Below are 22,966 nucleotides of genomic sequence, written 5' to 3'. Positions count from 1 at the left end.
AAATCGTAGCAACTCACGCTTTCAGGTTTCATCGTTGTGAGAATATTAATCCCTCTTGAGTCTTTGTGACATTATCATGCTGTTAATTCTCCTTTATAAAAGCAAATGTAAAAGATTTGCACAACTGTTTACATGCAGCACACTCGTTAATGTGTTACATGTCTGCATTGTAAAGGTTCCTTGTGTGCGTGTGAAGGACAGCCATTTCTTTCTGTGCCAGGCACGTTTTCCGGTTTTGTTACATGCAGTTGTGTGTGTGAGAAGTTGGTCAGTAGTGTGTGTGTGTGTGTGTGTGTGTGTGTGTGTGTGTGTGTGTGTGTGTGTGTGTGTGTGTGTGTGTGTGTGTGTGTGTGTGTGCGCGCGCGTGCGTGCGTGCGTGTGCGTGTGCGCTCTTACACACATGATGTAGTCCCACCTCTGGAGCCTGCTGGCAGCTGTGTTGATTCTGGCTGGCTGAAATGTAGGTCAGACAAAAGGCAGCCCCCAAACCAGATCCGTCCCCCATGCCTGTGTCCCGCCCCCTTTTAAACCCAACCTCCTGCAGCTCTCTGCTCTCGTTTAACCCTACCATTTCCCCGTGTCTTCTCTCCTTCAGCCCATGTCCTTGCCCTTAGCTGTATCCTCACATCTCCAGCCCTCTCCAGAACCTGCTTTTTATGCAATGCAGCAGGTTATATTTCTCTTTCTGTAACAAGAGAACAAAGGTGTATGTCAGGGGTATGATTAGCTCTTATTACACCAGGAAAGGCTTGGATAAGTGCTACTACTTACTGACTCCTCCAAAGAATATATTATGATTTACCCACATTATTTTACAAACCTGTAGGTATTGTATTAGGTTTTCACACCTGGGAAGGAAGAGACAAACTGTCAGGATGAGGAATCTGCAAGGTCGTCTTTCAGCGGGGGGTCTATACATCTCTCCAAGCCAGCAGATTTATGGTCACCTTCAATGCTTCGCTGTAGCAGGAGTGTCCATGGGAGGGAGAGAGGGTCAAGTCCTGGTGAATTACATCTGGGATTTATAGAGGAAGCACAGAGAGGCGGAGCCTCACACTGCTTATGCAGTTGTGTGTCTACTTTCTTACAAAAGTGAATCGTCATTGTTCCTACTCTCAGTTCACATGTAGGTCTACTACACTATAGACTAGACGTGTGGGGTTGGGTCCTCGGATGAATCTCTCACATTTTGCAGATGACACAGTTCTCATCAGGCTGTGACTTGAAGCACGTGCTCAAACAGTTTCCAGGTGGGTGTGAAGCAGTCAGGAGGAGGACTGTCAGCCCTTTCAAGGCCGCAGTTCTGATGAAAAATCCCCTGGATTGGTAGTGAGTGAAGGCCTACAAGTGTCTCCTGGTCAAGTTCAGGAGTGAGGGATGGAGGGGTGAAGTCAAAGGGCAGGCTGATGTGTCATCAGCAGACAGCTTTATCTCGTTGTGAATGTGACAAAGCTCAAAAGTCTCAGCCTTTGAGAAGGACATCTAGAGGAAGTGTTTACTATGGCTGCTGTTGAAAGGAACCCACTTAAGGTATCTGAGCAGGATGCTTCCAGGACACCTCCCCCGGGACGAGGTATCTCTGCTCATCTAGAAACACATCAGAGTCCTCTGGGCTGGTTTATGTAGCACTCTGCCACCACTAGGACTCAAATAAGTGGCAAAGAATGGATAGATGATGTCTTTGAAGATGTTCATTAGTACCAGCTGTGGTAGTGTAGGTGACTGGCCTGTAGAGAGAAAACTGCAAAACACAAAGCTGAAAATCTAAAGCGTCGTCCCTTTAGCTTTCCTGAAATCACTCTGTGAGCGCTCTCTGCTTCTCATTTTAACTTTTACAAACTTTTTGCTTTGTTCCTGTGTGCCCATGGGATGAGGTCAGATGTTTTTTGTTACCCTTAACATTAGCATGCTGTGACTCATGATGTCTAATGTGTACATGTGTGTGTTGCAGGGGAAATCGGTGTCTTTGACTAACTTCTTCAGGATAGCCCGGAACACCATGACCATGTGCTTTAACAAGGAACCAGGAGCGTCTGAGGTTGAGGTTAGCATGAATACATTGGAGTTGAAGAAGTCAGAGACAATATAAACCACATTGTCAACAATAATGTCTTGGAATATATCTTGTTTTTTTTAATTTAAACAATAAGTCACTTATAAAACAGCACAGCCAGATGAAACTGTCTGTGTTTGTGTGTAGACCTAAAACACAGTTGCATCAAATATTCTCCTGATGATTCAACTTTTTCTTTTTAAATTCTGTCACAGCAAGAGTACTGGAGGATTGTAGAGCAGAGAGACAGCCATGTTGCAGTGCATTGTGGGAAGGTGGACACCAGCACACATGGAAGTGGTTTCCCCACAGGAAAGTCAGAGCCATTTTCAAAGTAAGTTTCACACCAGGTTCTGTTTCATAGGCCTGATAAAGACTTGGCCTTCACCTGACTCTCTCTCTTCTGCAGACATGGATGGAACCTCACTGTCCTCCCCAATAACTCTGGATCCATTCTGAGGCATCTGGGTGCTGTGCCTGGTAAGAACACCAGCGTATGGCTTGATCTCTTTCCTGTTTATCGTCTGCAGCTTGTGGTAACTGCCTGTTTCTCTCTGCAGGGGTGACCATTCCCTGGCTAAACATTGGCATGGTCTTTTCTACCTCATGCTGGTCTCGAGACCAAAATCGCCTTCCGTATATTGATTACTTACACACTGGTGCTGATTGCATTTGGTAAGTATGCAGTCAGCTGTGTCCTCCTCATCATTGGTATTGCATTCAAAAGATCTCGCTGGAAACTAAAACAGCAACACATGGATTTCTGAAAAAATGTGTGTGTGTGTGTGTGTGTGTGTGTGTGTGTGCTTCAATTGCAGGTATTCTGTCCCTGCTGAGGAGAAGGCTAAGCTGGACAAGGTGGTCCATACACTGCTTCAGGCCAATGGCACCCCAGGACTAGAAATGTTGGAGAAGAACATCATGGTCAGTGTGTCCTCCGTCTGCAAAATGAAATGTATTATTACTAGCTTGCAGCTGTCCATCTTTGTTTTGTAGTGATTGAGGGAGCATTTGCAGCTTTTCATTGGTCTCAATGCTTCCTGAAGCCATGCGGAACCTTCCTACAGCAGTATAACATACATTTTCTTTCTCTCCCTGATTCCTCCTTGATATCACAGATCTCTCCAGAGGTGCTGTGCCGTGAAGGCATCAAGGTTTACCGTACGGTCCAGCGGAGCGGGCAGTTTGTGGTCTGCTTCCCCGGTGCCTTTGTCTCTAAAGTGTGCTGTGGCTACAGCGTGTCAGAGACGGTGCACTTTGCCACACCGCACTGGATGAACCTGGGTTACCAGGCTGCAAAGGTCCGTATAGGAGGCAGGATTGGAAAGAGTTGTATTAATAATGGAGCAAACCAATTTATAAGGGATGAAAATATCTGTGAAAATTAAAATGCCTCATTGTTTTTTTGGAAGGACTAACTTGTCTGTGTATCGCTCATTTCACACGACTGCTGTTTATTTAATTTTGATCCTCCTTTGTAAGGCTTTACAACACTGGCCCCCTGTGGTCATTAAAGCTCTGATTAATGTAGAAATGATTGTGAAAGCTGCCTCAATAAGTGAAACTGAAATAGATAAATTATCTTAAACCCAAGAGTGTGATTCTCTAATCAGCCTGTGTGTTGAACTTTAATGAATAATAGTAGCTTTAACTCTCCCTGAGGGATGTATTTGTGTGTGTGTGTGTGTGAGATCATAAGCAAGCCTTTAGACCACAGGACATCATTATCAGCATAATGGCAGAGAGGAAATATTCCTTACTGTCACTATAGACATTACAGTGATGAAGTTCATGTCCCTCCAGCAATACCATCATATCCTTAATGACTGCAAAGATTGCCCTCAAGGGTAATATGACATTCATGCATTGCACTGTATTGTGCTGCAATGCCTGAAAATAAATATTCCAGTGAATGTTTTTTAGGTAAGAATGACAAACAGCGGAGGCCAGGAGATATTGATCTGAGTGTGCAAAATCTCTGGTTACACAGTTGCTTTCTTTCACACATCATCTGCGTGTATCAGCCCTCTTTGATGATGAATCAAGCAGGAAAAACGTTTGTTCGTCTATTGAAATGCACCTGTTCTGATTTGTTCAGGACCTGAAATGTCGTCGTATAGCCAAACCTTTCTCCATGGAGAAGCTACTGTACCAGATCGCCACCGCTGAGTCCAAAAGAGACAACGGCCTTCTCCTCACCACCATCTCCGCCCTACTCAAAGACCTCAGGTGGGATGCAGCCGCACACGTACGCGTGCACACACACACACACACACTAGCCATAGATCTGGTTTTACGATGTTGCTCTAGTAGCTTAATCAAAGATCTGCAGAGGCTCTCCATTTTTCCTGAAATCAGCAAAGTGAAGGTGTTGGTTTGCTCGTTCAAAGCATAATAATATTGTTCTAAAATGTAGATTTCATGTTCACATGAAGGTTTTTTTCAAGAAAATCAACTCTTACTCTTTCTTTCTTTCCTCTGGAATACTTATTGCGATGCAGCATATTAGAGGTACTTATGTTAAAAATGTGTTGCCATGGAGATGAAATTAATATTTGTTTGCTCTGTTGTGGTCATCTGAACTTTAATTTTAATGATGGCTAGACAAGGTCTCGCCTCTAGCTCATATTTAACCATTGTCTTTACTCTCCAACAGGAATATAGAGATGCGCCAACGGCAGGAACTTTACAAGGCAGGTCTGCTCTCTTCGGCCCGATACGGCACCCACGATGGTAGTCTGGGGCCTGGTGAGGGACGCAAAAAACCCCGCGGCAAATGGCTGGCACTGGAGTCCTCAGAGAGACGCTGCCAGATCTGTCAGCATCTCTGCTACTTGTCTATGGTGAGAGCAGATGGGACTTTTATACACTTGTAGAATATTTCTGTTAAATCTGGTTGTTCAAGCTTACAGTGCATCACATAGAATACCACAAACATGCCAAGGTCTTTGTTGATGAAGCCTAGCTCATCCAAACATCACTCAAGGAAGAGTAGCATGGATTTATCTGTTTGTTGTCTCATGTTTGGCTCTGTGTTTGTGTGTGTGTGTGTGTGTGCAGGTGGTGCAGGAGACGGACAACGTGGTCTTCTGTCTTGAGTGTGCCCTGCGTTATGTGGAGAAGCACAAGTCCTGCAGAGGCCTGAAGATGATGTACCGATATGATGAGGTGAGCTGCAGTTCTCTTTGTAACCAGATGGGGGTGGTGTCAGCACACACCATGATGGCCTTCTTTACTTCCCTGGAGATCATGATTTCGTATTGGCTGATTTAGTGCCAAATCAAAGGAACAAATAAGATGTTTTCCTCTGTGTCTCCCAACCAGGAGCAAATCAACAGTTTGGTGAACCAGGTTTGTGGCCGGGCCATGCTAAAGAGCGGCGGCGGCGCTGGTGGTGGAGTCATTGTCGGAGCAGGAGTGGGGGATCCCTGCAATGACATCAGCCCTGCCAAAGCATCACCGGCCAAGCGAGGCCCCCGAAAGCGTGCCACTGTGGAGGTGTCCCTGGCACGCCTGTCCTCCAGCCACATGCCCAAGGCTGCAGCCGTGTCCTGAGGGGACGCCTCGACACACTCACATACACACACCCTGTGCGCTGTGCCCATAATCCCGCTTCAAGGTGCCCCAAACACCCTCATTTTATAAGCAGGATCACTATCAACCCCTCCTCCACCACCCCATATTTAAGATCTGTTGTTTTTGAGCTTTGGAAAATCCTCTCACCTGACCTCAGTCCCCGCCCCCCTCCCCTCCAAAAAAAACTTCACCTCCCCCCTTAGAATGACAGGCTTGTTTATTAAAAAAGGAGAAAAAAAGAAAAGCAAGATGTCTTTTTTGCACTAGTGTGAAAGAAGAATTTGTTTTTATTCTTGGATTATTTTAGTACCCCTCTCTTAATGTCGTGCTTTACATCACCACAAGCATCCAGTGTAAAGTTCACTAGAAGACTCGATGGGCCCTGTTACCCTCCATCCTCCCCAAGGAGGTCACATTTGTGACCTTTTCCTGCCGTCACTCTTGCCCACCCACCTTCCTTCACCTCCCCCCCCCCCAGACCGACCCCCATCTTTTCTCATCTCTCTCAGCTTTGAACACAGGGGTGCGAATGAAAAGGCGGCCTTTTTTTTTGTTTTGTTCTAAAAAAAATGTTCTCCAGTTTTCTGAAATGAAAATGACATCAAGTAGTTACCCAAAGTTTCTCTCTGTCCTTGTTTTGAGGAAGAGGAGTCCTTTTTATTGATTTTATTATTTCTGGGTGCAGCTCCTGCATCGTTTTTGTTTTAAAGGGGGGTTTGCGACGCGAGGTAAAAACTTGAAAGACAGACAATGTTCGTTTTTTTTTTGTCAACATCTGTTTTGAATTTTAGCTTTGTTTTTCCCTAGTTTTTTTTTTTCCAAGAGAAGTCTTCTGTGTATTTTTGTGTGTGTGTGTGTGTGTGTGTGTGTGTGAGTGTGTGTGTCTTTGTGGAAGTTTTCTGTTTGTTGGTGGATGTGAGTGGGGGGCAGAGCTACAGCTGCTGGACCTGTGAAAGGGTCACCGCTCACCTCACTTCCTGGTAGTATGGAGGGATTCCTCCTTCGCTAGCAAGTGAAAACTGTGCCTGATACTTAGCGAGGAGATCCATTTTTATTGGTGCTGTTGGTTATAATTACTGTAAAACAACACAAAAATTAAAATCCGGGGGTTAGCGCCTGCTGTCGCCCCCATCCCACAGGGCAGAAAGGCTCTCAGGCTTTTCTGGTTCTAGATGTGCAATCGTGTTAACATTCCATTCTTCCAGTCCTCTTGTTTCATCTGTACCAGTAAACATTAATTATTATTATATTATTATTATTATTATTATTATTTTGTGTTTTTTTTTTTTTTTACTTTGTTGATCTGATGTGTTATCTCAAGTAGAGCCACTAGTCAAAGAGTGTAAAATGTGAAATATCAAATCCAAGTTTTTTTTTCTTTTTATCGTTCTTTTGTTGTTTTTGAATTTTTTTGAATTTTTTTTTTTTTGGCTTTTGCATTTTTCCCTTTTCAGATATATTATGAGTGATTTCTAGAGAGGAAAAAAAAAAAGTCCAACACAAACAAAACATCAACTTTTTTGTACATAATCCTGTAAATGTTTTTAAATACTTGAGCCTTTTTCTGGGGTTAAAGAAAGGAAAGAATAGAGAGAGAGAAAGAGAGAAAAAGTTCCAGAGGAGAGTGTTTGATGAAGAAAAAGCCTTACATTTCCCCTTTCTTCATCCGTGTGAGTTTCATGCTTACAGGGTTGCTCTGGTGTATAAAAATTTTTAAGTGCTGCTTATATCACTAAGAAATAAGATATTGAGTAGCAAACGACTGCCCCCCCAACCTAGTTTTGTTTGTTTAGCTTTACTTTTTTAAAGAAAAGGGAAAAAAAGGATATGTTCACAAAAAAATGGGTTTTTACATTTTCATTACTGAAAATTCAACAAAAATGTAGTAGCTACTCATGTTGCACTGAGCTTGCCAGTGGTGACTGTCAAGGAAAAATCCTATAATCCAGTTTGTTGGTTGTCGTCCCTCACAGAAGACTGAACTGTTTTAGGACTATTTAATGAAATACCAAGTTGGGTGTTTTCAATATAAAAAAGTGGTTGTCAAGTTTTTATGGCCTTACAATATATTCTATTCTGATGGGATTTTTTTGTTTTTTTGTTTTTCAGCTTTTTTGTTTCCATTTTATACAGTACAAACTACTTGCTCACAGTGGGGTCTCTGGTGACTTAATTTATTAGTGCCGCATCTCGGCCTTTCCCTCCATTCGGAAAGAGTCTCATGTTGGTTATATTGACAGTTTTTTACTTTTGCAGTTTGTACTTAAGGTTTAATAAAAACTTACCGACAATTCACTGTCAAGTCTTTCCAACCTGCTTGTGTGTCTCTTTGTGTGCAGACTTTTGACTCACCTGCTGCTCATCAGCTTCCAAATCTACATTTTAATGTCTCATCTAGCAGAAAAAAAGGAGAACTGCTGCGCCGTCATAGGCGCCACTGAGGTGGGCCGGGCATCTGGTTTAGGGTGCTTCCTGGGCGTCTCCCCCTGGAGGAAGAGGGACTTCTGGGTGACTGTACTTCCACAAACAAAAGCCCCCCTGAGCTTTTCCGTCTTGCACTGACGACACTGAAGCACTAAAGCATTTTTATTGAAAATGTCTTCCAAATGCAGTTGTCGAGGCCTGGAGATCGTCCACTGAAACGTTGCTTTTGGAAAGCAGCGTCTGTTGGAGGTTTTGGAATTGGATTTTACAACGCCCCTGAGCATCGTAAACCAAATTCCGCTCACCCATATTTTATTTGGGAGGAGGCAAATATTCTAGAAACCAGGGCAAATGAATATTTGTTATAGATGAATGCAGAACTCTTGACCACCTTCATTACTGAAGCGTCAACCCCCCCCCCCCAGAAGAGTCTCTACCCTCCCATCCATTTCCTCGGTGTCACGTGTCCATTTGTTAAAAGCTGCAGGACTGTAAATCAAGCGTGAACGCACAGGGGCTGTTAACACGCTCCAACCTTAACTTCTGCTCACATTTCATTCTTCTGACTCGCTCCTGAAATGCTTTGATGAAAAGTTAACAATGGTGGGAGGGAGACATTTATTACCAACAAGCCAGAAGGGGAAAAGAAAGAGAGGGGGAAAGCTGTCACATCACACAAATGTCAACATTTCTTTACAAAAAAAAAGAAAGGAAAAAAAGAGAGCTGTGGATACAGTGAGAACCTCCTGGGGGTCGTCCAGTGTAACGCACACAGTCCAGACAGATTTGGTCCTTGTTTAAAACTCTGACTCAGTGCCAGTGACATGCCTGCATTGAGTTTATCAAAACTAAAATATACAGTCAACATGGAGTATTGCAGACTAGCTCACAGAAGGAAACTTTGGGGGTTCAGCTTATTTATAAGAAAAATGAAACCCTATGACCCTGATGATTTATCTAAACACTTGTGTTTGAGTCCCATGAAATAAAAATATACTCTCTAACTCACCTCTGATAGAATCTGATCATACATCCGGGTTTTTATACTAAACAAAGAGTCCCTGTGACATCCAGCACAACCAGGACATGTTTTTAGAGGTCATACTTCAGTTCATCCAGGAATCGCTGAGGTGGACCAACCTGGAGACCAAAACAAGACTAAAGAGCACGAGAAGTGTTTTCATAGTTTGGGTGAACTGTCCCTTTAAGTGAACACACGTGTACAACAGTGGGTCTAGATAGGATTCACATTTAGTGATAATAAACATCTTTTAGAACCTTCCTGACCTGCAGTCAGTTTAAAAAAATCTAAGTCTTCAGTCTGACAGAGCTGCTGAGAGCCTCATCACCCTTGGAAAATATGTGGCAATTAAAACACCATTGTACTTCCATATTTGGTAGTAATCGAACTTCACGTGACTAGAAAGCACTTAGAGGGGCCACCTCCGCCAAGGAGGCCACGCGGACGCAGAGTAGGAACACAGCATCATCAAAATCTCCTCAGTCGTTTTCTTCTGAACTGCTAAAAATGTGCTCAGGAGGGGTTTTTTGAAGCGGAAATGTTCCGGACTCAAGAACTTTGATCGAAGTCCAGAACGATACTGCTAATAATTCTATATCCAGAAATTATGCCATCAAATTTCATCATCAAAATAGTTTTCGAGACATCCTGCTGACTAACAGGCGCATGCCAGTGATCACGTGACCTCTGTTGGCAGAGGGGTCGCTAATATTAATCGGCTGCTGTCTGTCGTCCTATTGGCTGCTTAAGTTTTACCAAACACGACAGCGAAGTCGCTGAAAAAGGAGCCGATGGTTGATTAATGTCACGTCTACCGGTGTGCGTGTGGAGTGTGTTGGTGCTATTTTACTGGACTGGCTCATTGATCTTTAAGGCAAGGTCATGTGACAGTTAGTGCAGCCTCCACGTTTCGTTTTCTTCACAATGAAAGGAATTTGAGAAGGAAGCCAATGCAGTTAGAGATGGGAGTTTGATTCGGCAGCTCTGGGTGTGTAAATCAAGTCCACCTCCCTCAAACCTTCGACCTGCTCTTCTCACAGTCTTTGCTGCTCCGCTCCGCCTGCTCCACCCCGTCCACCAGCGCTGTATCAGGGTGCACCTCCTCCTCATCCAGGGTCACCACCACTGGAGGCCTTCTCCTCCTTCCTCCTTCGGTTCCTCCTCCTCCTCCTCCTTGTCCGGTCTCCTCCTCCTCCTCATCCTCGTCCTCCTCCCCCGCCTCCGTGTCCTGGCTGGCGGAGTCGGTACAGGTGGATGAGAGGGAGGAAAGCTTGTGGCGGAGCTCAGCCTGGGTGGGAACCTGGAGGCTGATCTCAGTGGTGAAGGCCTCCACCTCCGGACCTGGGAGGAGGAACGCACATGTCAATAACTCTGATTGAAGCAGTCACGTAGACCACAGCAGGGGGGTGAAGAGGAATGGAGGAGGAGAAGCGCTGCTCTGGCTACATCCACAGTCCCTGGGCGAAGGGTCTGGAATAAGAAATGTTGGCACATGTTGGTCAGTAGTGCTCAAGACTCTGTTTTTTTTTTGTGAGTTTGAGCTGGAAGGTTTGGGGACCCCTGCTTTCGAGTGGAGGGAAATATTTCATACAAGTTCCGACCCAGGAACCTTGCAGCTTCTCATGAATGACAAGTATTGCTAGTCACTGTTTTTCTGAGGGTTACTGCAGTGGGGGGGGGGGGGGGGGGGGGAATCTCCCTCAATGCATTTCACGTGATGCACACAAGAAACTTCCTCTTCCTATACATGTTTATTACTTTTCAAAATCATATTGAAGATAAGAAGAAACTTTCTGATCTAATTCAAGACTGAACTTGATTATGAACTTTTTAACACGAGAGTCGTCTTACAGCAAACAAACAGATCGTTCTGATTCAACACAACGCACTCGCCTACCCTCCTAAAACGCAGCTGCTGGGATCAAATAATTGTTTTCTGGTAGAGAACAGAAGCCACTTGTATGCTGCGGTTCTTCACTAACGAGAACGTTCCCCAGCAGATGTGGACAGATGGTCTCGGTGCATCACTCTACTCGGCGGTCTTCTGAGTCAAGTAGTTTTAACAGCCTTCTCCTCTCTCCGCCTGATCAAGAACACGCTGCTTCTGTAACTCCATGTCTTCTGTGTCGTCCTACCTGTGACAGGTGAGGCGGCGCTATTGTCCTCCCCCCCAGAGTGCAGGAACACATCCAGGGCCTCATGGTCAGACATGTCCATCAGGTCCATCTGCTCCAGCATGTCCACATTCACCTCCATGGACGACATACTTCCTATTGGCTCTGGACACAACACGGGGACAGAAGGATGTTAGCTCCCTTCACAAGATGCTAGTGTCCAGAAGGTGGCAGCAAGGGGCTGAGTCCAGGAAGACTCTTGAGTTCCAAAACTTGCGAGGCAGAAGCAAATGGGCACGTTGAAGCTGGATGGCATTAGAAACAGTCGACCTTCTGACCTGCAGCATTAGCTAGCTTCAGTGAGGCAGATGGATGTGTGAAGGAAGCTGGCTGAGACGGTTCCTGAGGGTCACCGGGCCCAGGGAGAGTTCACTAACAGGGATTCTCACCTTAGACTGCTCCTACCGCAGCTACAAAGGGAATATGGATATTTATGGATGGAGTTTAAGCTGATAGGTTTGGGCTCATTTGAGCTGCACAATGAGGTCTGTGTGTTTTCTCCTCAAACATTTACATTTATATCAAATTATAAGAGAATATTTTCAAGGCCAGTATGAAGAACTGCAACAAACAATATATCTTGAACACACACACACACATGATCAACTATTCTCTCATTGGACAGTTTCATATTTCTGTGTCTCAGAGGGCTCTTCAAGTGTGTACATCTACTATAAAGTAACACTTCACCCAAAAGAGTGTAATTGCCTTTCGAGGACTCACTAATGAGTATCTTGAGCACTGAGGATTTCTCTTTTCCCCCTGCATGACTCCTTTGGGTTTCCTGAATGCAGAAAGAGCCAGCAATGTATATTTAGCTTGCAGCTAACGGCTAATCAGCGCTCATCTTCTGGTATGATCCACATCTTCTTTAACCAGCCGTATGCTTATTCACCCACAAACTCTTTGATTTGTTTTAAAAAGGCAGAGGAACTGTCACAGCTTTCAACTGCTAACAGGATGGCTTTTTTTTTTTTATAGCTCAAATCAGATCCTGCATTACTGAGCACTTGGCTGGATAAAGACGACGCTGATTGTAACTGTGGTTGTGCTTGAGCGTTTCTGAATGCCAGTTAAATGAGCTGCTGACCAGAACCTGCACCAGGCAGCTGAGGGCGCAGCGGTGGTGGTGAAAAGGTTAAACTTGTGTTTTTATGACATGCAAAAACCATGGCGACTCCTCGGACACACCAGCTAGCACTCGTCCAACTCGAGTCCTGGATTCACCACCTTGCAGGGGTTTCACGCCCCCCCTAGGTTCACTATCATGAGGTGCTGCATGCGTCACAAACAGCAGGTCAGTGCACTGTGGGAATGGGAGGGGGGAGGGGCAAAGTTGCGAACACAAGAGGAAGGCGGTAGATGATTGGTCGGCGCACAGCGGTGAGACAAGATGCCATTGGCTACCGTACCTCAAGGGAATGAGGAGAGCAGAGGAGGGCGGCATGGGGAGGGAGAGCAGAAGAAAAGAGTGAAAAGAGAGAGAGAGAGAGAGAGAGAAGGGGAATGTTATTTCCCATGGAGACTTCACTAAAAGTCCCCCCATTCTTACAATAACAACACACACATCAAAACAAACACAACACACACACACACACACACACACTTAATAGAGACATAAAACAAGTGTTTTTCAGTGTGACATGTAAACTATAAATGATTAAACACACAAATTCGGATGAATGAAACACTTAAGTGCAAATAACGTGTTGGGCTGACTGAGCACACACGACTGGTGTCTCTCTGTGGAGACAGCAGTGGTGCTTTGTGTCTCACTTCTCACAGGAACTGACGCTGCTCACTTCTACATCTCGCCTGCATGTTCTTACATCACATGGCAGTGATTCAGGCACATGTCGGATATTAATTCAGCTCCAAATGGACAAAAATAAAATAAAAGTATACACACACACACACACACACACACACAGTCAGAGAGCAGTGCTTTAAGAGCATCATGTCCATGTGGCTGCCTCCAACATGCTCTTCTTTTAGCCCCACTGTGACCTTGCCTAAAAGGTTCCCCTGCTGGGAAGGAAGGACAGTTTTCTCCTGGAGTGAGCTTCAGAGTCCATGTGTGTAAATGTGTATAAGCCCTTGGAGACCGGCTTTTGATGGCTCAGTGGCTTATGACATCCCTCTCTCTTTCTCTGTTTTTTTCTTCACTCTCTCCTTTCAATTCTCTCTCTCTCTCTCTCCCTTCGTTTTGATTCTTAATGCATCTTTTCAGTGGATTTGTAGCTGCATTAAGAATGGCAGCGAGTCTGATGTGTGTTGTTCTGCTCTTAAACCGTATTCAGATGTGTTTCACCAGAATAATAAGGTATAAATACTCTTATGGCAATCACGACCGGATGACTAAATTGGACTGGATGTTTGTCAAGCGGCCGCTTGTGCTTTTGTGTTGTGAATCATTTGAAGTGCGATGCGTAAACATCCCCTCTGTCGTTTTACCGCCCGCCAATGACTTTAAACAACTCAAAATCTTGAACCGTCTTTAGATAATGAGCTGTGAGTGTTTCACTCCGTGCTTCTCAAACCAGGATTCTGGTGCACTGATAAAAAAAAAAAAAAAAAAAAAAAAAAAAAATTAAAAAGAGTGGCAGTTTAAGTGTGTGAGACTCTCTCTCTCTCTCTCTCCTCCTTACTGCTCCACAATCCTCTCTAATAAGCCATTTCCAGAGGATTAAGCAGGGAAGACAGATGAGTAAAAAAGAAAGAAAAATAAAAAGAAGAGAAGAGAAGAAAAATCAGTCTACAAACGCTGGGCCAACAGAGTCCTGTACATCTTCCAGCTCAGGGTGCATATCCCTCATTTCAGCACATCCTTCGGCTATTGGCAGCGATACACAGAGTAAATTACAGCAGGACTTTATTACAATCCCAGTGGAAGGCATTTATACGGTGCTGTGGCCTTTTTCCAGAGTAAGCGCTCTACTGGTGTGTTAGTGACAGGCACTCAAGAGTGTGGAGCCTTGCAGCAGCGAGCCATAATGGCTCAATCTTGTGATACGCAGTTGAAGTGTGAAGGTTTCAGCGGATGCTATCAGGACTCCGGTGTTCGTTCATTTAAATGCTGCATGCATTCAGCCTTGAATGTGCTATTGACACCTCTACCTTAACATTTTCCCTCTGCACGCCTCGGATCACAGGTATCGCTGAATTTCATGCTGTCTGAATGTCATCAAAGAGCATAACCGATGTGTGTGAAGTACGTCCGGCCCCCTCCGCTCGTCCGTCTCACCTCTCCTCTCAGCAATCTGCAGGTAGCCGGTAGACAGGTACTGCTCCATGTCTTGCTGGAAGGCCTCCTCAAAGAACTTCTGTCTATCTTTCAGCTTCACCTGGTTGGGTGGGACCCCTCCTTGATCGGCCCCCGGGGCTTTCTGTACGTGTTCGGCGTCCAGCTCCACTGCAAACACAAGAGAAGAAAACTGTATACTTTATTACTGTATAAAATCTACAGATCGAGAAGTCAACTGGAGAGAGAGAACGACAACGGTCCCTGAAGACACACAAGATTTAAGTGATGTCGCACAAGTTCAGAGGTCAAATGAAGGTCATCCCAAACCTGCTTTACCACCAAAACTTCCAATAATGATAACCAGAGGTGAGGGGGATGACATCATCAGCATCTGATTGTTCCTCAACCTAAATTCTGTCATCCTCCCAAACTGAATCAAAATCCAGCCTCGACTTTTGGAGTTATGCAAACAGACACACAGACGCTGGTTATCACATGACCTCCATGGCAGACATCCATCCATTTCCTATACCGCTTATCCATCAAGGGTCACGAGGGGCTGGAGCCTATCCCAGCTGACATTGGCTGGTTCACCCTGGAAGGGTCGCCAGTCCATCGCAGGGCCATCAGCAGCACGGCGCTCAGTATCTTGCCCAAGGATACTTGGACATGATCACTGGAGGAGGAGAGGATCGAACCAGCGACCCTTCGGTAGCTAGACGGCTGCTCTACCTCCGAGCCATGCCGCCCCCATGGCAGACAAGGAATTCCAGTTCACAGTTAATCCAGAGCCACGTTAAAACGCGCACTTTGTTTGAACTGTTCTCATGTTCCACATGGCTGCATTTTTTTCTTAATTATGGCTAATTTCCAAGAAAACTGACTGAAATCTTCCATAAAATCTTCCTATTTTACAATGTGAAAAAGAGAAAAGTGATTTTGAAAATGTTGGCTCTGGACCAAGTAAACGGGTTTCTGTATAATCCTGCTGACAGACAGACAAACAGCACAGAAAACGTGACCTCCTTGGCAGAAAGAATAAATATTGCAAATACAATCACAATACTTCCACTTTTCTGAACTATTCTTAATGATGTGAACTGAATGAGTGCAGGCTGGCGTCCATCCTCGCTGAAGCAGAATGATGTGAATCTCTGAGTTGTCATTCAGCCGGCTCACCGGAACTCAATATCACATCCTCTGTGCCGTGCTCAGGAGCAGCAGCAGTCCCCCCAGTCTTCAGCATGCAGGCCATTGTGCAGCACACACTTGAGTAAACCAGGACTCCTCTCCTGCTGGCTGCATCCTCAGTCATGCTGAGACATCGAAGGGAAGGTTCCGGCTGAAAATCTATCACGGCTGGTTTTAGAAAAAAAACAAACTGACCTTTCTTTTGTTTTGTTGGGGTTTTTTCTTTTGGCTTTCACCAATTCTCATTTTACAAATGGGTTTCGATGCTCTCAGTTAATTGTCTAATCTCCCAGGGAAATACTGCTACTTTTAGCACTCATATCAGTACTTAGTACTGCTGGGTGACAGATTCTGTCACCTGCAAATGTGGGTCTGTATGACCCTACTGAGTGTCAGCTGACTCAGGACAGGTTCAGGTTTACAAAGCACCAATAAACAGGGATCCTATTGAAAGCTGTCTTACTGGGGGGAAACAAGGAGCCAACAATTCAAGTTGAAACTTTGATTTACAGAAATGAAAATGGCTATTTTTGCTGTCTGCATCTTGTGGTCGCAATCGCAACTAGGAGAATGATTTAATGTGTCGGAAGAGTGACATGAGTGGCCTCGACCGGACGTTTACTGGAATCTGATTGGTCCTGGCGGCATTGAGGGGCCGACTGTGATTGGCTTCAACGGGGCACTTGGCCTCGCTCTGGCAGTTTAAGATGTCGAGGCAGTTCATTTGGCCTGGCCAGAAGAGGGAGGAGCATATCTAAGAGAATGACCTGGGAGAAAGACAAGTGTTTTGTGTGTGTGTGTGTGTGTATGTGTGTGTGTGCGTGGGGGGGGGGGGGGGGGGGCTGCTGCCTCCTGGAGTCTGGCCTGTCTCTTTAGTTCTCATCTCCCTCTGATATAGATGGCAGCATTATATATATATATAAATATAAATATATATATATATATATATATATATATATATATATATATAAATATATATATAAAACATATTTGGTGACATTAACCCCTGAAGGCCAAGATGTGACTGGTGTTGAAAGAACCTGCATGAATCTGATTTACAGAATAACACACTTGGCCAATTTCTCCATCAAAAACCCCAGGATATCCTATATTCTTTTTTTCCACAGATTAAAGCTCAGTGTGACTCAGCATAGAAACGCCAGGCTTCTTCGTCCTGTGTCTCTGTCCTGAGTGTTCATCCTCATCCTGTTTTCACTCTGTCAAGCTTTAACTGGTTAGCAGTCTGAACATTTTAGCCTCATAGCCTCAGAAAACTTTAACTATTTATTCTAGTTTTAATAAGTGAAAGTGGACCGTGATGTCTTTGTGGTGAGCAGAAAAGTGTTTCAGGGTTGATTTTTTTTTTTTGGACAGCTGATTTTTACTCAGTTTTATAGTCTTCCGACTAAAATGCATGTTGGTATTAGTCACATTTGAGTCTTTGATTGATTGATTTTCTCATTTTAGTTGATGAAAAAATGACACCTCTTCTTCCTTAGCAGCACTCAAAGTGCTTTATGATGATGCCACATTCACACCCACACACCCACACACTCGCACACCCACACACACACTAATGCTGGAGGCTGCCATGCAAAGGGAACCAGAGACTCTTTCATGACTAGAAGGCCCCTCGACCTAGATTCAGTCTGAGACCATTTTTAGCGTCGCTCACGTTGACCACAGTTTAATTCAAAAAGAAGCTGAGCAAAAGACAACATTTGCACTGGAGTTTATTTCAAATGGATCTCAAAGCCATGCTGCAGTAAATACTTATTTGGGAAGTGTCCCTTACAAATGCACTGTTTCCTCCTGTCTGTAAAACCACAGTTAGAAACCGCAGTTATTTTAGCAGTTGACTGCGGCTCAGGCTTGAGTGCCTCAATATAGTGAAGTAGAAAACCCTAGCGCAGGATGAGAGAGTGGGCAGCCTGATAAAACAGTCTTGGCCCTGCAGGAGCCTGCAGCAGATGGACAGACACACACAGACACAGACACAGACACACACAACCACACACACACACACACACACACACACACACACACACACACACTAAAAAAGAAAGGAACAGCAAGGTCCCACCAGAGCTAACTCATGATGAACATCACACCAAAAGCCCTCAGACACTTGGGAGAGAAAAGCTCTCTGTCATTCCTCTCTCAGGGTCCAATTTATCTCCTTTATTTGACTACGCCTTCTTTTTTCCCCCCATCACTTGCTCATCTTTCTGATGTGTGTGTGTGTGGGGGGGGGGGTGAGACTGCTCTATTAGATTAGGGGCCTCACTGGAGCTTTGTTCAGATTGTCAAGCGTTGTGTGGGGTTGCTAACAGGGGACAGAGAGGGAGAAAGTGGGCAGTAGGCTCGGTTCTAATTAGAGCTTGTGGACAGAGAGCATAAAGCTAGATCCTGTCTTTGTATCTCTGGCTCTCTAATCTAATTCTCCCACCATTATTAGCCTGTGGTGTCTATGCTGCCTGTCCATGTACTTTCTGTAGAGACAGTCAACCTTCACATGCATCCACATTTACAAATATGTCCCATCTAAAAGTCATTTTCATCGTTAACTTTGACTTAAGGGTTAAAGAAGCTGGCTCGGTGCTGAAAGGTGTGTGTGTGTGTGTGTGTGTGTGTGTGTGTGTGTGTGTGTGTGTGTGTGTGTGTGTGTGTTCATCGATGGTCCCATGTGCCCCTCATGGATGAATTAAATAACTAAGATTTGAATACATTAAAACTGAGCGAGGATCTTCTTATCTTTGCCGGTTTCCTAACACCACCTGCCATATAGGCTACATGTCTATTATTTTCTTACTAATCTCCCTCTTCCTCCCGCTTGCTGCTCTTCATCCTCATCTAACACACAACCATATCCTGCTATGCGTGTGACTGTAGCTACAGGGAACTATTTTTAGCTCTTGCTCATATTCAGCCTGCAGGATTACGGGGTTTTTTTTGTTGTTTTTTTTTTGCTGATGACTTAGTGTAAGAGCACAAATCATTAGGTCCAACAAAATAGTGTTCTTCCAGGGTGTGATGCATGGCACAGGCGCAAAAATACTCACAGCTGCACAACATGGACAAAAAACAAAAAACAAAACAAAGAACAAAACCGAGCTCGGCTATGACACGATTCATGTGTACGATAGTGAAAGTGGATTTACACATAAATACACATTGTGTATCACATGATTCACAAGAGCCAAGGCATTAGTCACAGAAGAGTGTGCCGAATGAAATACACATGATTTCATTCAACTGTTTCTCAAGGCTCTGGTGTCGAATAGCTGCTTTAATCGAAAGTGAAGGCATTTTCTTCTGAGATTAACACAAAAATATAAACTCCATTCATGTGGGAAAAAAGGCAAAAACTATCATCTTTAGCAAGGAGTTTGGATGAAATTAAACTTTGTTAAATGAAAACAAGATACACATGAATTGAAAAATGTGATGCCGTCCGCTCAAAGGTTGCTATTTTTACTCAGCCATGCAATAATCTCCACCATGTACTCACAAAGTGTCGTCTGGTCTCCTCCTCACCTCTCCACTGTCCCGCGGGAAATAAAAAGAGCATAAACAATATTATATGATCTCGTCCTGCCTGTTCCGAGGGCTATTTGTGCCAACGAATCGATACGAAATGAGACTTTTAATGTAATTACACTTCAGAAACATCTGGTCTCTGCAAACACAGGAAGCAGAACACACAGGAAGAAGGTCAGTGTGGTTCAGTGTGTGTGTGTGTGCGTGTGTGTGTGTGTGTGTTCATTCATGTGGTTTGCGTTGGTGATCATGCACATGAGTTCTTCTTTTTTGTACTCCTATTTAAAATGGAGACATATTGCAAATTGACAAAGCAGTTTGCCTGCTGATGTGTGAATGTGTGTGGAGCGGTGAGTGCTCATGTGTGTAGCGTCAGGCGTCCATATATGGAAGCGCAGCGACTGAACCTCACTATCTTGGCCTGTGAATTCGTAGCTACGATGAGAGAAGTCACTGTTTGCAGCTGAAAAGAGAGGAAACACGCCATCAAGGCCAATTCAAGCTTTAGATTCCACTAAATAGAATCATTTTCTCACAGCTTGTCTCACTGAGCAAAAATGTAAATCATCAGTGTGTGTGTGTGTGTGTGTGTGTGTGTTCAACACACAAATAAGGCACGTCTCTTTTCTATGCCGAGCTCACTTGTCACTGAGAAACGTATTTTATTTCAAGGACATCTGAAGCCCTCATTTTAATTATCGCTCTTTCAGAGTTTGGTTCAGTCATATTTAAAGAGCTCTGACAGCCTCTGCTTCTATAAATAACAAATAACACACACTTTTTCCTAAATAGAAGTATTTTTAGAAGCCATCAACAGCCAATTCAAGTCGCTGCAGCGCCGCTCCACATTCATTCACACTTTGTAGTGTACTTCACATGTCAGGTGCTGCTTTCAAGCTACGCCAGTGGAGAGAAGGTTGTGTTTGAGAGCACAAACCAGTGGATGGACGGATGGCTGGAGGGATAAAAGAGTCAGAAGACTTATTTGCCTTCAGTGCCTGGATAAAACCTGGGACTGGTGCCTGGCTAAAACATAGGACTAGAGCCAGTGTTTGTGAGTGTAGGTAGACGGTGTTCAAGCATGGGATGGACCCCCAGAGACCTGCGAGTGTATATGGGATGAATGACAGAGCGAGAGGAGGGGGGACGGGCCTCTAGCCTGGTGAGACCATACGTATCTCTGGAGCTCGAGAGCCAGAGACTGCAGCTACCTCTTGTAACTGCTCTGCCAGACAGTAAAGTAGCACCTGATTGGTTCTCGTGGTTGATGAGACTGTAGGGGGAAAAACAGAGGAGTAGAAAAGGGCTGTAGGTGCAGTTATAGTAGAAATACACTCAGTAACAGCTAATCAAATAGAACTGAGTCGTAAATGTGTTTTCACGTTTTTTCCCTGACTGGATTTAACATGTGCCGATGTCACGTTTTGTTACCATGATTGACAGAAGGGGCTTGTCTGTCCAGGCAAGTCCTCCAACCTGGTTCTAAGTAGGAGACGGTCTGCATGTTGCTGCCGAGGCTAACCAGCTTGGACCAAGTGTAGGGAGTGCGTGTTTTTCAACACAGTAAAACTGTCATAAAGGTACTCATACTTACCACTATTCATTTGCTGAGAAAATTGAATTTTTTAACAAGTGTTGGTAAAATCCATAATTTCCCCTTGTGCGCACAAATGATCTTCACTTTCTCATTTAACAATCCATTCACAACCTCGTTATGGCTGGTACATCACAATGTCTCCCCAAACAGCTCAAACGTTCAATATCTAATAGAAACCCCCTCTCGTTCTACCCTTCACTTTAAATAAGCTCTCTGGCTTCCGATAGATTTGTTTCCATTTGCTATTATTTCATTGTGAGGAAGGAGTGTGAAGCCTAGAGACCGAGAGACAGACTTGACAGAGACGACAGCCTCTCCTCCTTAAGCCCTGCTCACTCAGCCATGGTATTTTTAGACTCTCCCTATATTTCTCAGTGCTCAGGTTTCTGCCAGAGGCATCCCCCATGCTGTAGACAACACACACACACACACAACACACACAAAAACACACACACACACAACTTCTTTGTCTTTGCTCACACACACACACACACACACACACACACACACACACACACACACGTCCATCAACATTTTAAGTGACACATATGCAGATACAGAGACAGTGTGTTCTAGCACGGAGACTAAATCAGCCGTCAGCGACTCAGCCGTGCCGTTTCTCACATTCATGTACATGTACAAACTCTTTTTTATTTTAGGTTTGTTTTAACTGCTTTTTTAAGGTTGAATCCCCATTACCTGTCTTTTATCATCGGATAAACACCATCAACGAAGGAGTGACTGATGAATCAACAACTTCCCACCAAAAAGAAACATAACAAAACATTCCTGAAAAAACAGTTTGTTAATCAGCAAAATGAGGGACACTTTAATCACGTCTTTGCTGGAGTTGATGTTATTATTTTTTTCCAAATAATGCAGATGTTATAATATGTCTTTTATGGTAATATTAATCTTTCATTATTTGTGACCTCATGGCCCAGCTACAGTACCTTCACAACTAGGGCTGTAGCAATACACTAATCTCGCAATACGATACGGTATGATACACGATATTCAGCTCACGATACGATACGATACACGATATTCAGCTCACGATACGATACATATCACGATATTCAGCTCACGATACGATAGGATACACAATATTCAGCTCACGATACGATACATATCACGATATTCAGCTCACGATACGATACATATCACAATATTCAGCTCACGATACGATAGGATACACAATATTCAGCTCACGATACGATACATATCACGATATTCAGCTCATGATACGATACATATCACGATATTCAGCTCACGATACGATAGGATACACAATATTCAGCTCACGATACGATACATATCACGATATTCAGCTCATGATACGATACATATCACAATATTCAGCTCACGGTATAATTCAATACACTTACATCCTTCTCTGAAAGATTTTAAAGGGACAAAGTCATTTTGGTGACATCTTGTGAGTGTTCCATTGACTTGGATTGAATTGAACTGAAAGCATCAATTACACAGTATATGGCTCTGACTGGCAGCTTGCAAATGCTGGACAAAAGGAATCAAAGATGTGGTGAGAAAATTAGTTTCATTTAGTGAAACTGTGTGCAAATTGTAGCTTGCAAGCTTTTGAAAAGTACAGTGAACAATGGAGAGTTTAAGTGCAGCAAGTGTTCTTCTTTGGCAGCTTTTTTAGCTTGATACTGAACATATGAGGTAGCTGCTAGCCAGTCTAGCCACCAGGTTAACTAAAAATAAACCATGGCAGCCAATAATTCAATTCAAGGGTGACTATAGCATATAGGATATGCTATAGGATATTTAAACGTCTATGCTGAGGTAAGACATTGTTATGTGTATGACTCTTCTGTACTGTGATTTTCAGTTTGTTGTAGTTACCACTAGGATCCCACCAGGGGTCACTGTCGAGTTTGTCTTTTGCCTTGATAAGCGAAAAATTAAAGATGGTTGTTCTCCAGAGAGCTCAAGTGGGAGTGATTAGTAAGACTCTTGTCAAATGAGAGTTATCTATCTCCGCTGCAGGAGAATAAAGCCAGCCAACAGGTTGTGGGCCCAGGCTACGACGGATGGGAGAGTTTGTGAGGAGTACACGTGGAATGCAAGCGGGAACTGCGGCAGTTACCACAACGAGCTAAAGTAGCAAGCTAACATC

The 22,966-nt window shown here is 44.1% G+C and overlaps 2 protein-coding genes across 3 annotated transcripts in view; one reads left to right on the top strand and one right to left on the bottom strand.

The window, feature by feature from the left end:
* jarid2b (jumonji and AT-rich interaction domain containing 2b) overlaps nucleotides 1-7,935 on the top strand; it is a 109,322-nt gene extending 101,387 nt beyond the window's left edge. For both annotated transcript variants that reach the window (XM_086193133.1, XM_086193132.1), the window contains exons 9-18: nucleotides 1,952-2,044; nucleotides 2,269-2,387; nucleotides 2,463-2,533; nucleotides 2,614-2,728; nucleotides 2,872-2,977; nucleotides 3,172-3,354; nucleotides 4,152-4,282; nucleotides 4,710-4,896; nucleotides 5,114-5,221; nucleotides 5,378-7,935. In XM_086193133.1, the coding sequence (XP_086049259.1) occupies nucleotides 1,952-2,044; nucleotides 2,269-2,387; nucleotides 2,463-2,533; nucleotides 2,614-2,728; nucleotides 2,872-2,977; nucleotides 3,172-3,354; nucleotides 4,152-4,282; nucleotides 4,710-4,896; nucleotides 5,114-5,221; nucleotides 5,378-5,608 (1,344 nt within the window). In that variant the 3' untranslated portion in view covers nucleotides 5,609-7,935. The remainder of the gene's footprint in view (nucleotides 1-1,951; nucleotides 2,045-2,268; nucleotides 2,388-2,462; nucleotides 2,534-2,613; nucleotides 2,729-2,871; nucleotides 2,978-3,171; nucleotides 3,355-4,151; nucleotides 4,283-4,709; nucleotides 4,897-5,113; nucleotides 5,222-5,377) is intronic.
* Nucleotides 7,936-8,654: 719 nt separating this feature from the next.
* The window catches only part of dtnbp1b (dystrobrevin binding protein 1b), a 36,704-nt gene continuing 22,392 nt past the window's right edge, over nucleotides 8,655-22,966 (bottom strand). Inside the window, exons 2-4 of the mRNA XM_086192399.1 lie at nucleotides 14,493-14,660; nucleotides 11,210-11,353; nucleotides 8,655-10,415 (exon numbers count right to left, since the gene is read on the bottom strand). Coding sequence (XP_086048525.1) covers nucleotides 10,087-10,415; nucleotides 11,210-11,353; nucleotides 14,493-14,660 — 641 coding nt within the window. The 3' untranslated portion in view covers nucleotides 8,655-10,086. The remainder of the gene's footprint in view (nucleotides 10,416-11,209; nucleotides 11,354-14,492; nucleotides 14,661-22,966) is intronic.

Source organism: Aulostomus chinensis, chromosome 22 (assembly GCF_037954235.1).
Source record: "Aulostomus chinensis isolate RoL2024-O1b breed Wild chromosome 22, RoL_Achi_v1.0, whole genome shotgun sequence".
NCBI lineage: Eukaryota > Metazoa > Chordata > Actinopteri > Syngnathiformes > Aulostomidae > Aulostomus > Aulostomus chinensis.
Note: the sequence above shows the minus strand (reverse complement) of the source record. Positions and strands in the feature narration are given on the sequence as shown.